General features: G+C 60.4%; 2 protein-coding genes across 2 annotated transcripts; both read right to left on the bottom strand.

The window, feature by feature from the left end:
- Positions 1-2932: 2932 nt before the first annotated feature.
- Positions 2933-6323, bottom strand: LOC144246161 (serine/threonine-protein kinase pim-1-like). The gene is made up of 6 exons (XM_077782619.1): positions 6314-6323; positions 4752-4855; positions 4609-4659; positions 3942-4308; positions 3373-3549; positions 2933-3051 (listed from the first exon to the last, which is right to left on the bottom strand). The coding sequence occupies exons 1-6, from the start codon at positions 6321-6323 to the stop codon at positions 2948-2950; spliced, it is 813 nt and encodes a 270-aa protein (XP_077638745.1). The 3' UTR covers positions 2933-2947.
- A 2928-nt stretch (positions 6324-9251) lies between these two features.
- LOC144246160 (serine/threonine-protein kinase pim-1-like) lies at positions 9252-13368 on the bottom strand. The gene is made up of 8 exons (XM_077782618.1): positions 13210-13368; positions 12037-12086; positions 11702-11817; positions 11130-11233; positions 10987-11037; positions 10320-10686; positions 9751-9927; positions 9252-9429 (listed from the first exon to the last, which is right to left on the bottom strand). Exons 1-8 carry the CDS (start codon positions 13366-13368, stop codon positions 9326-9328), a joined length of 1128 nt encoding a protein of 375 aa, XP_077638744.1. The 3' UTR covers positions 9252-9325.
- Between the last annotated feature and the right edge of the window lie 17 nt (positions 13369-13385).

The raw sequence follows: 13385 nt of genomic DNA, 5'->3' as shown, positions 1-13385 counted from the left end.
GGCTCCGGCACGTCCCGTCGCGACTGCACTGGCAGCTGCGGGCGCTGGCCCGTCTCACACAGCCACAGCGCGGTGATGTCACAGCGATGTCACAGTGCTGCGGCCAGCACAGCCCTGGGACATCACAGCCCTGCCTCACGCCAGCGCTCTGCCCCTTTGTGCAGTCACAGCCCTGCCTCGGCCCCGCCCTCCGCAGTGCCCCAGGAGGGATGAGGGGGCTCCCTAGGGGCACTTGCCAGCTCTCTGGAGCAGAGCGGGTGGAAGATTCTTCTTTACGTAGGACACAGGGATGAGGAGGGGAATGTTGATGGTCTCACCTCCTTGCTGGCAGAGCACGGGACATGGATTGTCCAATGTGCCACTGCAAAGTCCTTGAGGAGGGCAAGCCCCGCTCAGCAACATCCAAGCCATCCGTGTGCTATCCACCACATTCCCGTGCTGAATCCAAACCCAGCTCTTTGCCGCTCCCTGGGAAGAAAATGGATCCTATCCCCTTGAAAACCAGTACATCACCATTCTTCACCCAGCACACCCTGTCTCTGTTTGTCTCACAGCTGGACACCTGCTCCAGATGTATTCTGCGAGGAACAGGATCAAAACTGTATTTGAAACCCTGAAATAGAACCTGCTTTGCCTTCCCATCATCCATGAGACCAGGCCAGGACATCGCTGCTGTTTCTGTGCTGCTGGAACTCCAGTGGTGTTAGCTCCAGTTGAGGGATCTGTGACCTGTGGATGAGCCCAGACAGGAGCAGGACACCCGCAGGCATCCGCGGCTGGGAATAAGTCCATGGCAGAGCAGGAATCTCTCAGAGTACCTGTGGCCATGGTTGTTTCCATGGCCAAGAAGGGATTGTGGCCCAGGGATAAACCTGAAACCTCTGTGGCTGTGGATTAGGCCATGCTCAGCAGGTAGCCCTCGAAACATCAGTGCCTGTGCCTGGGGTCGTGCTGGAGCACCTGAGAGCCATGACCATGGAAGAACCCCTGGCAGAGCAGTTACAGCCTTGGGGGTGCTGCAGCCGTGGTTCAGGCCAAATCCATTTCTTTAGTGGGGATGGAAAACTTCATTGCCTATAGTTAGTATCAAATCATGTTTGTAAAAATTGAAGGTCCTAAATTCTTAGATTCAGGACAAATAAAATACTGCTAATTTTCCTTCAGCTATTTCTTTTCTTGTTACACTTGTGTGACATCAGAGAGATGTCAGCGTGACATCGCAGAGAGGTCTGTGTAACATCACAGGAGCTTGTGTGACATCACAGATGTCATTGTGACATCACAGAGAGCTGTGTGACACCACAGATGCCCATGTGTTACCACAGAGAGCTGTGCAACGTCACAAAGGTGTCAGTGTGACATCATAGAGATGTCATTGTGATGTCAGAGGAGGTTGTGTGACATCACAGAGAGCTGTGTGGCATCACAGATATTAGTGTAACATCACAAGGATGTCCATGTGACATCACAGAGAGATTTGTGACATCACAGAGGTGTCTGTGTGGCATGACAGAGAGCTGTGTGACATCACCCATGGAAAACCTCTGCCACAAATGGCATTCCTGAGATCAGGGCTCCACCTTTGCAGCGTAAGGGTGCTTGTGATGGAATGGGATGGCTTGGTTCCAGTTTTGCTCTGACAGTGGCAATGACAGCAGGAGAATGCGCTGTTGCCTCGCAGAGGCAGCCACACGATTTTCTGCTTTTAATGAGCAGTCGAAGGTTCTGATAATGTGTGAACCTGGAGCTGCACTGCCTCAGCTGGTTCTCTTCAATAATGCAGAGTCTTCACTCAAGGTTCAAGTGATGTGCAGTTGAAGATAAACTGTCATAGTGTATTTTTTCTCCTTTCTTTTATACATGACAAAAAAAATCTAAATGTGCATGTCAAATCTAAAGCTTGCTTTCTTTTTAGATGATTGATGCAGATCTTCTTCGTGGCTTCTGCACAGGTATTGAAACTGGCTTTTTGAAATTATGCTATCCAAACCAGTTTCAATATATTTTCCCTTAAAATTATTTTTAAAAAATTTGCATTCCAAGGTAATGTCAAATACATATTTTATCATCTTGCCATAGTATAAATCGAAACAACAAAAAAAATCTAATAAGTATTGGTTACAACCGCTACCTCTCTATAAAGTAGTTGTCCTGGTTTGTAAAATAAGCTTGTATTCTATTTGCCATCTGTTGGAGGTTGGGCAGGTTTATTATCTCTTGCAAGAACGATGGTTTGCTCCGAAGAGGTAATCGTTTGTTAATGGGCCATTGACTGGCTCACTGCAGGCCCGGTAACGTAACACCATCCCAATTTGAGGTGCTCCACCCAGAGGGGGAAGCCAAGCACTCTTTTATGGTATAAAGTGGTACCTTTTTGGGAGACAGAGCAGCTCTCTCTTTGCGGGATTCCGAGAGAAGCAGCTCCTTCAGCGAGAGTCCCAGAGAACTGCCTAGCCCTGCCTCCCATTTCATAGGAAGAAAGAAAAAGAGTTCAGCAGGGCTCAACCTGAAATGATATTTTGTAGCTTCTGGCTCTCCTCAGAGTTCTGCTAAGAGAGGAACGTCTCTGTCCCTGAAACCAAATAACCCCTGGAATGCACACATGGACCTGTGTGTCACTTCAAGAGACACCAAGAAGCCCTGCCACTTTGCAAGAGCAGCTGTTGTTCCACTGCCGCATTTCTTGGCTAGGCAAAGCCCCTCCTACCCGCACTACGGCCTGAGCTGGAAGATATAAAGAACCAGCCGGGAGGGCAGGCATGGAAAGCTTGACAAAGGCTGAAGGCAGCACTCTGATTCCCCCCTTGCCCAAGACGTTTCTTTAGCTGAAGTTGCTGAAAAGAACCAGCCCCTTGACACACCGCAATGGGTTTGCTGTTTTATTTTTCGGGTTCTCAGTCCTGCGTGGGACTCGCTAAGTTGGTGCTGCAGAGGCTCCGGCAAGGCATCAAAAATGCCGTCCCCGCACCCAAGGGTGGCATGAGATCTCCTCCAGCTCCGGCCTGTCCGCAGGGTGCTTGGCCAAACACCATCGGATCAGGTGCTGGAGCTCTGGGGAGAGAAGGCAGAAAGTGCCGGTCACCGGCAGAGTCTCCTGCCCAGCTGCCCCCGTCGCCCGCGGGGCCCGGGCCATGTTGTGCCGGGCTCTGGGCCGTGCCGGGCTCCCGACCGGCTCTGCCCCACGCGGGAGAGCGGCACGGCGGGACACGGCCGCCTCCTCTGGCCGCCCGTGCCGCGCTGACCCCGTCGGCACGGGCCCCTCCTGCGGCCGGCCCTGGAGGGCAGATCCACGTCCCGCGGAGCTGGTGAGGGCCGCGCCGAGCTGCGCGCCGCCAGCTGCCAAAGCCCGCCGGCTTGAGGCCGGACACCCACCTGGAGAGAGCTGCTGCCGGAAGACGAGCTTGCCCAGCACGATGTCAGGCTCATCCTGGAAGGGGAGGCTCCCGCAGACCATGACGTAGAGCAGCACGCCCAGGGACCAGATGGTGGCCGCGTGGCCGTGGTAGCAGCCGAGCCAGATCCACTCGGGCGGGCTGTACACGCGCGTTCCTAGGGGAGACAGGCGGCGCTGGCCGGGCGCAGGCTGCTGCCTTCCAGAGCCTGGCGGCGGCCTCCTGGCCGAGGCAGGGGCTGCAGCCGTGGCCACAGCTTCCCCCCGAGGCCACCCCGCGTCCCCCAGCCAGCTGGCCAAAGGCACGAAACCATTCCGCAAGGCCAAGAAGGCCAGCGGAGCAGCCCAGGCCCTCGTGGGCCCGCTGAGCCCAGGGGCCGGGAGCCGCTTTTGCCCCCCCTCTGTCGGCAGGGCCGGCAGCCGGCTCCTGGGTCTCGGCATCCGCCCCGTTCCTAAAGGCGGCCGGCTGAAGGACGCAGCCCGCAGCCCAGGAGGGAATGGGGCCGTGCGGTGCCTGGCACCGGGAGCAGGGCCCAGGCCATGGGCTCACCGGCAAAGCCCGTGAAGGCCCGCTCCTGGAGGAAGGTGCCGCAGCCGAAGTCAATGAGCTTCAGGTGGCCGCTCTCCGGGTTCACCAGGAGGTTCTCTGGCTTGATGTCCCGGTGCAGGACGCCGCAGGCGGTGCAGTGCCGCACGGCCTCCAGCACCTGGCAGAAAAGCCAGCGCGCCTGCTCCTCGCACAGGCAGCCCTGCTCCTGCAGGAACTGCAGGAGATCCTGCGATGCCTCCGGACGCTCCAGCACTAGCACAAAGCTGTCCGGCAGCTCAAACCAATCGAGGAGCTGGATGATATTCTGGCAGCCAGAGCCCACCTTCTCCATGAGCACCACCTCCAAGGGCACGCGGGTGCCGTCGGGCTGTGAGCAGGAGAAAGTCAGTGCCTGCAGCAGCCTGCTGCTGCTGCTGCTGCTGCTGCTGCAGCAGCCCTGGGGCTGCGCTGCGCCCTGCCCGGGATGCCCCAGTGCCCCCTGGCGCAGCCTCCCAGGCGCTTGCGCTTCCTCCCGCCCGGGGGATGCTCGGGGCTGCCGCTGCCCGGCCCCAGCTCCGCTCTCCGGTGTGCCCAGGCCCGCGGGGCTGCGGCTCCGCACGCTGAGCCCGCCCCGGGATTCTCCCTGCCCGCCACGCCCCGCTCTGTCCCGCTGGCCCCGTTCACTCACCAGCTCGTCCCACTGCAGGACGCTCTCCCGGGCCACGCGTTTGATGGCCACCTGCGAGCCACGGAGAGAGGAGGGCTGAGCTCCAGCCCTGCCGCTCCCCGCCGCTGCCCCTCCTGCCCCGCCCGGCCGTGGCGGCCACTCACCGGGCTCCCGTCCGAGAGGCGGATGCCCGAGTAGACGGTGCTGAAGCCGCCGCTGCCCAGCTGCGGGCCCCACAGGTACAGCTCCTGCCGCTGCCTCTGTTGCCCTGCGGCCGAGAGAAGCCATCAGCCTTGCGCCCAGAACCCCCCGCAAGTGCCCGCGAGTGAAGCGGGCCGGGCCCCCGCGGCCGCCGCGCTCTCACCTGCTTCCTGCTGCGCGCCGGGCAGCGGCCACCGCCCTGCAGCCGCCGGGCTGGCGAGCGGCAGAGCCGGGCCGGGGCAGCGCGCACAGGCGGCTGCGGCAGCCCCGGGGCAGCGGGGCAGGGCGGCACCGTCGCTGTCCCCGGCGGCGTGGGCTGGGCTCTGCTCCTGACGACGGCCGGGGCTGCAGCCCGAGCCTTGGCACAGGGGGATCCCAGGAGCGGCTGCAAGGCAGACAGGGCTTTTTCAAGCCGTGCCGTCGGAGGCACTGGAAACAGCCGGCGACTAGGCTGCTCGCAGGGGCCCTGGCCTGGCCTGGCCGCGCCCCTCCAGAGCCCCGGGGGAGCCGCAGGCAGCTCCTCGGGAGATCTCACCTGCTACTAGAAAGGCCTTGGCTGCACTCGAGGGCTGTCTTGGAGCAGCTTCCTGCAGATGGAGGAACCTCCGTGCTGTCTGGAGGCTCGTCTCCACCACCAGGCTGGGGCTGTTGCTGGCGGGCAGAACCAGAAGAGCGTCCTGGCTGTCCTGGCTGCTGTGGGATGCCCACTGCTGGCTGCAGGACGCTTGCTGCCCCGCCAGCTGCTCCTGAGCAGGCTCCCCTGCACCGGTCTGGGCTCCCAGTTGGACTTCTGGGCTTTCCCTTGCCACGTCAAGGGTCAGGATGGCACCTGTGTTGTTGAAGTCCCAGAGTCCAAGGGAGCTGGGAGACCTGTCCACGGGCTCTGCTCCTTCTGCAGGCTGACAGGTCTCACTGAGCCTCTGCAAGGGATGGAGGCTGTCAGAGATAGCAGAGGCTCCTGGCAGGATGCAGGGTCTCAGACAGCCTGAGCTTCCTGCATGGATGGTGATGTCTCTCCCCTGCTGTGCCATCCTTGCAGGCCTTGAGGCTCTCCCAGGGATGGAGAATCTTGCTGGGAGCAGCCTCTGGATGGGATGGAGGCTTCTGGAGGAGCTGGCTAAGCCACAGCAGGGCAGGTGGCCTTGGTTCTGCAGCTCCTCCAGTTCTTTCCACAACGCCTGCCACATCCCAGAATAGAGCGGCTCACGTGTCCCGTTGCCATCCCCGAGGTGCAGCATCAGTTCCCGCAGCTCCCGGGCCTCTGCCAGGCAGGGGCCGCAGCTGCAGGGGCTGCCCAGGGGGCTGGCGGGAGCACGTGGCCGCTTGCCAGGAGTCGCCCGAGGCCTGGGGAACCTGGGAGCCGCAGGGGCTCCTCGCTTCCTCCGTGAGCCTCTGGGCTGGACCCTGGGGCGCTTCCTCCACTTCCCTCTCCGTGTCCGCCGGCCCCGCGGTTGCCGGTGGCCAAAGGCCCACCAGACAGCCACGGCGGCCAGCAGCAGGAGAAGCACGGTCAGCAGGACGTCACCGTCACCCATGGCTCCGGCACGTCCCGTCGCGACTGCACTGGCAGCTGCGGGCGCTGGCCCGTCTCACACAGCCACAGCGCGGTGATGTCACAGCGATGTCACAGTGCTGCGGCCAGCACAGCCCTGGGACATCACAGCCCTGCCTCACGCCAGCGCTCTGCCCCTTTGTGCAGTCACAGCCCTGCCTCGGCCCCGCCCTCCGCAGTGCCCCAGGAGGGATGAGGGGGCTCCCTAGGGGCACTTGCCAGCTCTCTGGAGCAGAGCGGGTGGAAGATTCTTCTTTACGTAGGACACAGGGATGAGGAGGGGAATGTTGATGGTCTCACCTCCTTGCTGGCAGAGCACGGCACATGGATTGTCCAATGTGCCACTGCAAAGTCCTTGAGGAGGGCAAGCCCCACTCAGCAACATCCAAGCCATCCGTGTGCTATCTACCACATTCCCGTGCTGAATCCAAACCCAGCTCTTTGCCGCTCCCTGGGAAGAAAATGGATCCTATCCCCTTGAAAACCAGTACATCACCATTCTTCACCCAGCACACCCTGTCTCTGTTTGTCTCACAGCTGGACACCTCCTCCAGATGTATTCTGCGAGGAACAGGATCAAAACTGCACTTAAAACCCTGAAATAGAACCTGCTTTGCCTTCCCATCATCCATGAGACCAGGCCAGGACATCGCTGCTGTTTCTGTGCTGCTGGAACTCCAGTGGTGTGAGCTCCAGTTGAGGGATCTGTGACCTGTGGATGAGCCCAGAAAGGAGCAGGACACCCGCAGGCATCCGCGGCTGGGAATAAGCCCATGGCAGAGCAGGAATCTCTCAGAGTACCTGTGGCCAAGGTTGTTTCCATGGCCAAGAAGGGATTGTGGCCCAGGGATAAACCTGAAGCCTCTGTGGCTGTGGATTAGGCCATGCTCAGCAGGAAGCCCTCGAAACATCAGTGCCTGTGCCTGGGGTCGTGCTGGAGCACCTGAGAGCCATGACCATGGAAGAACCCCTGGCAGAGCAGTTACAGCCTTGGGGGTGCTGCAGCCGTGGTTCAGGCCAAATCCTTTTCTTTACTGGGGATGGAAAACTTCATTGCCTATAGTTAGTATCAAATCATGTTTGTAAAAATTGAAGGTTCTAAATTCTTAGATTCAGGACAAATAAAATACTGCTAATTTTCCTTCAGCTATTTCTTTTCTTGTTACACTTGTGTGACATCAGAGAGATGTCAGCATGACATCACAGAGAGGTCTGTGTAACATCACAGGAGCTTGTGTGACATCACAGATGGCATTGTGACATCACAGAGGTGTCTGTGTGACATCACAAAAAGCTGTGTGATGTCACAGAGATGTCAGTGTGACATCACAGAGAGCTGTGTGACACCACAGATGCCCATGTGTTACCACAGAGAGCTGTGCAAGGTGTCAGTGTGACATCATAGAGATGTCATTGTGATGTCAGAGGAGGTTGTGTGACATCACAGAGAGCTGTGTGGCATCACAGATATTAGTGTAACATCACAAGGATGTCCATGTGACATCACAGAGAGATTTGTGACATCACAGAGGTGTCAGTGTGGCATGACAGAGAGCTGTGTGACATCACCCATGGAAAACCTCTGCCACAAATGGCATTCCTGAGATCAGGGCTCCACCTTTGCAGCGTAAGGGTGCTTGTGATGGAATGGGATTGCTTGGTTCCAGTTTTGCTCTGACAGTGGCAATGACAGCAGGAGAATGCGCTGTTGCCTCGCAGAGGCAGCCACACGATTTTCTGCTTTTAATGAGCAGTCGAAGGTTCTGATAATGTGTGAACCTGGAGCTGCACTGCCTCAGCTGGTTCTCTTCAATAATGCAGAGTCTTCACTCAAGGTTCAAGTGATGTGCAGTTGAAGATAAACTGTCATAGTGTATTTTTTCTACTTTCTTTTATACATGACAAAAAAAATCTAAATGTGCATGTCAAATCTAAAGCTTGCTTTCTTTTTAGATGATTGATGCAGATCTTCTTTGTGGCTACTGCACAGGTATTGAAACTGGCTTTTTGAAATTATGCTATCCAAACCAGTTTCAATATATTTTCCCTTAAAATTATTTTTAAAAACTTTGCATTCCAAGGTAATGTCAAATACATATTTTATCATCTTGCCATAGTATAAATCGAAACAACAAAAAAAATCTAATAAGTATTGGTTACAACCGCTACCTCTCTATAAAGTAGTTGTCCTGGTTTGTAAGATAAGCTTGTATTCTATTTGCCATCTGTTGGAGGTTGGGCAGGTTTATTATCTCTTGCAAGAACGATGGTTTGCTCCGAAGAGGTAATCGTTTGTTAATGGGCCATTGACTGGCTCACTGCAGGCACGGTAATGTAACACCATCCCAATTTGAGATGCTCCACCCAGAGGGGGAAGCCAAGCACTCTTTTATGGTATAAAGTGGTACCTTTTTGGGAGACAGAGCAGCTCTCTCTTTGCGGGATTCCGAGAGAAGCAGCTCCTTCGGCAAGATTCCCAGAGAAGTGCCTAGCCCTGCCTCCCATTTCATAGGAAGAAAGAAAAAGAGTTCAGCAGGGCTCAACCTGAAATGATATTTTGTAGCTTCTGGCTCTCCTCAGAGTTCTGCTAAGAGAGGAACGTCTCTGTCCCTGAAACCAAATAACCCCTGGAATGCACACATGGACCTGTGTGTCACTTCAAGAGACACCAAGAAGCCCTGCCACTTTGCAAGAGCAGCTGTTGTTCCACTGCTGCATTTCTTGGCTGGGCAAAGCCCCTCTCACCCGCACTAGGGCCTGAGCTTGAAGATACAAAGAACCAGCTGGGAGGGCAGGCATGGAAAGCTTGACAAAGGCTGAAGGCAGCACTCTGATTCCCCCCTTGCCCAAGACGTTTCTTTAGCTGAAGTTGCTGAGAAGAACCAGCCCCTTGACACACCGCAATGGGTTTGCTGTTTTATTTTTCGGGTTCTCAGTCCTGCGTGGGACTCGCTAAGTTGGTGCTGCAGAGGCTCCGGCAAGGCATCAAAAATGCCGGCCCCGCACCCAAGGGTGGCATGAGATCTCCTCCAGCTCCGGCCTGTCCGCAGGGTGCTTGGCCAAACACCATCGGATCAGGTGCTGGAGCTCTGGGGAGAGAAGGCAGAAAGCGCCAGTCACCGGCAGAGTCTCCTGCCCAGCTGCCCCCGTCGCCCGCGGGGCCCGGGCCATGTTGTGTCGGGCTCTGGGCCGTGCCGGGCTCCCGACCGGCTCTGCCCCACGCGGGAGAGCGGCACAGCGGGACACGGCCGCCTCCTCCGGCCGCCCGTGCCGTGCTGACCCCGTCGGCACGGGCCCCTCCTGCGGCCGGCCCTGGAGGGCAGATCCACGTCCCGCGGAGCTGGTGAGGGCCGCGCCGAGCTGCGCGCCGCCAGCTGCCAAAGCCCGCCGGCTTGAGGCCGGACACCCACCTGGAGAGAGCTGCTGCCGGAAGATGAGCTTGCCCAGCACGATGTCAGGCTCATCCTGGAAGGGGAGGCTCCCGCAGACCATGACGTACAGCAGCACGCCCAGGGACCAGATGGTGGCCGCGTGGCCGTGGTAGCAGCCGAGCCAGATCCACTCGGGCGGGCTGTACACGCGCGTTCCTAGGGGAGACAGGCGGCGCTGGCCGGGCGCAGGCTGCTGCCTTCCAGAGCCTGGCGCTGGCCTCCTGGCCGAGGCAGGGGCTGCAGCCGTGGCCACAGCTTCCCCCCGAGGCCACCCCGCGTCCCCCAGCCAGCTGGCCAAAGGCACGAAACCATTCCGCAAGGCCAAGAAGGCCAGCGGAGCAGCCCAGGCCCTCGTGGGCCTGCTGAGCCCAGGGGCCGGGAGCCACTTTTGCCTCCCCTCTGTCGGCAGGGCCGGCAGCCGGCTCCTGGGGCTCGGCATCCGCCCCGTGCCTAAAGGCGGCCGGCTGAAGGACGCAGCCCGCAGCCCAGGAGGGAACGGGGCCGTGCGGTGCCTGGCACCGGGAGCAGGGCCCAGGCCATGGGCTCACCGGCAAAGCCCGTGAAGGCCCGCTCCTGGAGGAAGGTGCCGCAGCCAAAGTCAATGAGCTTCAGGTGGCCGCTCTCCGGGTTCACCAGGAGGTTCTCTGGCTTGATGTCCCGGTGCAGGACGCCGCAGGCGGTGCAGTGCCGCACGGCCTCCAGCACCTGGCAGAAAAGCCAGCGCGCCTGCTCCTCGCACAGGCAGCCCTGCTCCTGCAGGAACTGCAGGAGATCCTGCGATGCCTCCGGACGCTCCAGCACTAGCACAAAGCTGTCCGGCAGCTCAAACCAATCGAGGAGCTGGATGATATTCTGGCAGCCAGAGCCCACCTTCTCCATGAGCACCACCTCCAAGGGCACGCGGGTGCCGTCGGGCTGTGAGCAGGAGAAAGTCAGTGCCTGCAGCAGCCTGCTGCTGCTGCTGCTGCTGCTGCTGCAGCAGCCCTGGGGCTGCGCTGCGCCCTGCCCGGGATGCCCCAGTGCCCCCTGGCGCAGCCTCCCAGGCGCTTGCGCTTCCTCCCGCCCGGGGGATGCTCGGGGCTGCCGCTGCCCGGCCCCAGCTCCGCTCTCCGGTGTGCCCAGGCCCGCGGGGCTGCGGCTCCGCACGCTGAGCCCGCCCCGGGATTCTCCCTGCCCGCCACGCCCCGCTCTGTCCCGCTGGCCCCGTTCACTCACCAGCTCGTCCCACTGCAGGACGCTCTCCCGGGCCACGCGTTTGATGGCCACCTGCGAGCCACGGAGAGAGGAGGGCTGAGCTCCAGCCCTGCCGCTCCCCGCCGCTGCCCCTCCTGCCCCGCCCGGCCGTGGCGGCCACTCACCGGGCTCCCGTCCGAGAGGCGGATGCCCGAGTAGACGGTGCTGAAGCCGCCGCTGCCCAGCTGCGGGCCCCACAGGTACAGCTCCTGCCGCTGCCTCTGTTGCCCTGCGGCCGAGAGAAGCCATCAGCCTTGCGCCCAGAACCCCCCGCAAGTGCCCGCGAGTGAAGCGGGCCGGGCCCCCGCGGCCGCCGCGCTCTCACCTGCTTCCTGCTGCGCGCCGGGCAGCGGCCACCGCCCTGCAGCCGCCGGGCTGGCGAGCGGCAGAGCCGGGCCGGGGCAGCGCGCACAGGCGGCTGCGGCAGCCCCGGGGCAGCGGGGCAGGGCGGCACCGTCGCTGTCCCCGGCGGCGTGGGCTGGGCTCTGCTCCTGACGACGGCCGGGGCTGCAGCCCGAGCCTTGGCACAGGGGGATGCCAGGAGCGGCTGCAAGGCAGACAGGGCTTTTTCAAGCCGTGCCGTCGGAGGCACTGGAAACAGCCGGCGACTAGGCTGCTCGCAGGGGCCCTGGCCTGGCCTGGCCGCGCCCCTCCAGAGCCCCGGGGGAGCCGCAGGCAGCTCCTCGGGAGATCTCACCTGCTACTAGAAAGGCCTTGGCTGCACTCGAAGGCTGTCTTGGAGCAGCTTCCTGCAGATGGAGGAACCTCCGTGCTGTCTGGAGGCCCGTCTCCACCACCAGGCTGGGGCTGTTGCTGGCGGGCAGAACCAGAAGAGCGTCCTGGCTGTCCTGGCTGCTGTGGGATGCCCACTGCTGGCTCCAGGACGCTTGCTGCCCTGCCAGCTGCTCCTGAGCAGGCTCCCCTGCATCGGGCTGGGCTCCCAGTTGGACTTCTGGGCTTTCCCTTGCCACGTCAAGGGTCAGGATGGCACCTGTGTTGTTGAAGTCCCAGAGTCCAAGGGAGCTGGGAGACCTGTCCACGGGCTCTGCTCTTTCCGCAGGCTGACAGGTCTCACTGAGCCTCTGCAAGGGATGGAGGCTGTCAGACATAGAGGAGGCTCCTGGCAGGATGCAGGGTCTCTGAGAGCCTGAGCTTCCTGCATGGATGGTGATGTCTCTCCCCTGCTGTGCCATCCTTGCAGGCCTTGAGGCTCTCCCAGGGATGGAGAATCTTGCTGGGAGCAGCCTCTGGATGGGATGGAGGCTTCTGGAGGAGCTGGCTAAGTCACAGCAGGGCAGGTGGCCTTGGTTCTGCAGCTCCTCCAGTTCTTTCCACAATGCCTGCCACATCCCAGAATAGAGCGGCTCACGTGTCCCGTTGCCATCCCCGAGGTGCAGCATCAGTTCCTGCAGCTCCCGGGCCTCTGCCAGGCAGGGGCCGCAGCTGCAGGGGCTGCCCAGGGGGCTGGCGGGAGCACGTGGCCGCTTGCCAGGAGTCGCCCGAGGCCTGGGGAACCTGGGAGCCGCAGGGGCTCCTCGCTTCCTCCGTGAGCCTCTGGGCTGGACCCTGGGGCGCTTCCTCCACTTCCCTCTCCGTGTCCGCCGGCCCCGCGGTTGCCGGTGGCCAAAGGCCCACCAGACAGCCACGGCGGCCAGCAGCAGGAGAAGCACGGTCAGCAGGACGTCACCGTCACCCATGGCTCCGGCACGTCCCGTCGCGACTGCACTGGCAGCTGCGGGCGCTGGCCCGTCTCACACAGCCACAGCGCGGTGATGTCACAGCGATGTCACAGTGCTGCGGCCAGCACAGCCCTGGGACATCACAGCCCTGCCTCACGCCAGCGCTCTGCCCCTTTGTGCAGTCACAGCCCTGCCTCGGCCCCGCCCTCCGCAGTGCCCCAGGAGGGATGAGGGGGCTCCCTAGGGGCACTTGCCAGCTCTCTGGAGCAGAGCGGGTGGAAGATTCTTCTTTACGTAGGACACAGGGATGAGGAGGGGAATGTTGATGGTCTCACCTCCTTGCTGGCAGAGCACGGGACATGGATTGTCCAATGTGCCACTGCAAAGTCCTTGAGGAGGGCAAGCCCCGCTCAGCAACATCCAAGCCATCCGTGTGCTATCCACCACATTCCCGTGCTGAATCCAAACCCAGCTCTTTGCCGCTCCCTGGGAAGAAAATGGATCCTATCCCCTTGAAAACCAGTACATCACCATTCTTCACCCAGCACACCCTGTCTCTGTTTGTCTCACAGCTGGACACCTGCTCCAGATGTATTCTGCGAGGAACAGGATCAAAACTGTATTTGAAACCCTGAAATAGAACCTGCTTTGCCTTCCCATCATCCATGAGACCAGGCCAGGACATCGCTGCTGTTTCTGTGC

Source organism: Lonchura striata, chromosome 4 (genome assembly GCF_046129695.1).
Source record: "Lonchura striata isolate bLonStr1 chromosome 4, bLonStr1.mat, whole genome shotgun sequence".
NCBI classification, from domain to species: Eukaryota; Metazoa; Chordata; class Aves; order Passeriformes; family Estrildidae; genus Lonchura; species Lonchura striata.
The sequence above is the reverse complement of the archived record's forward strand: the minus strand, read 5'-3'. Positions and strand labels throughout refer to the sequence as shown.

Excerpts from the sequence above, each read along its gene's own strand:
- LOC144246161 (XM_077782619.1), bottom strand. Across the intron at positions 4,660-4,751 it reads GCCTCTCGGACGGGAGCCCG|GTGGCCATCAAACGCGTGGC; the intron begins GTGAGTGGCCGC and ends CGTGGCTCGCAG. Across the intron at positions 4,309-4,608 it reads TCCTGCAGTGGGACGAGCTG|CCCGACGGCACCCGCGTGCC; the intron begins GTGAGTGAACGG and ends TCCTGCTCACAG.
- LOC144246160 (XM_077782618.1), bottom strand. The coding sequence starts at position 13,368 with ATGTCCTGGCCTGGTCTCATGGATGATGGGAAGGCAAAGCAGGTTCTA. Across the intron at positions 12,087-13,209 it reads GCTGGGTGAAGAATGGTGAT|AGGCTCAGTGAGACCTGTCA; the intron begins GTACTGGTTTTC and ends CATCCCTTGCAG. Across the intron at positions 11,038-11,129 it reads GCCTCTCGGACGGGAGCCCG|GTGGCCATCAAACGCGTGGC; the intron begins GTGAGTGGCCGC and ends CGTGGCTCGCAG.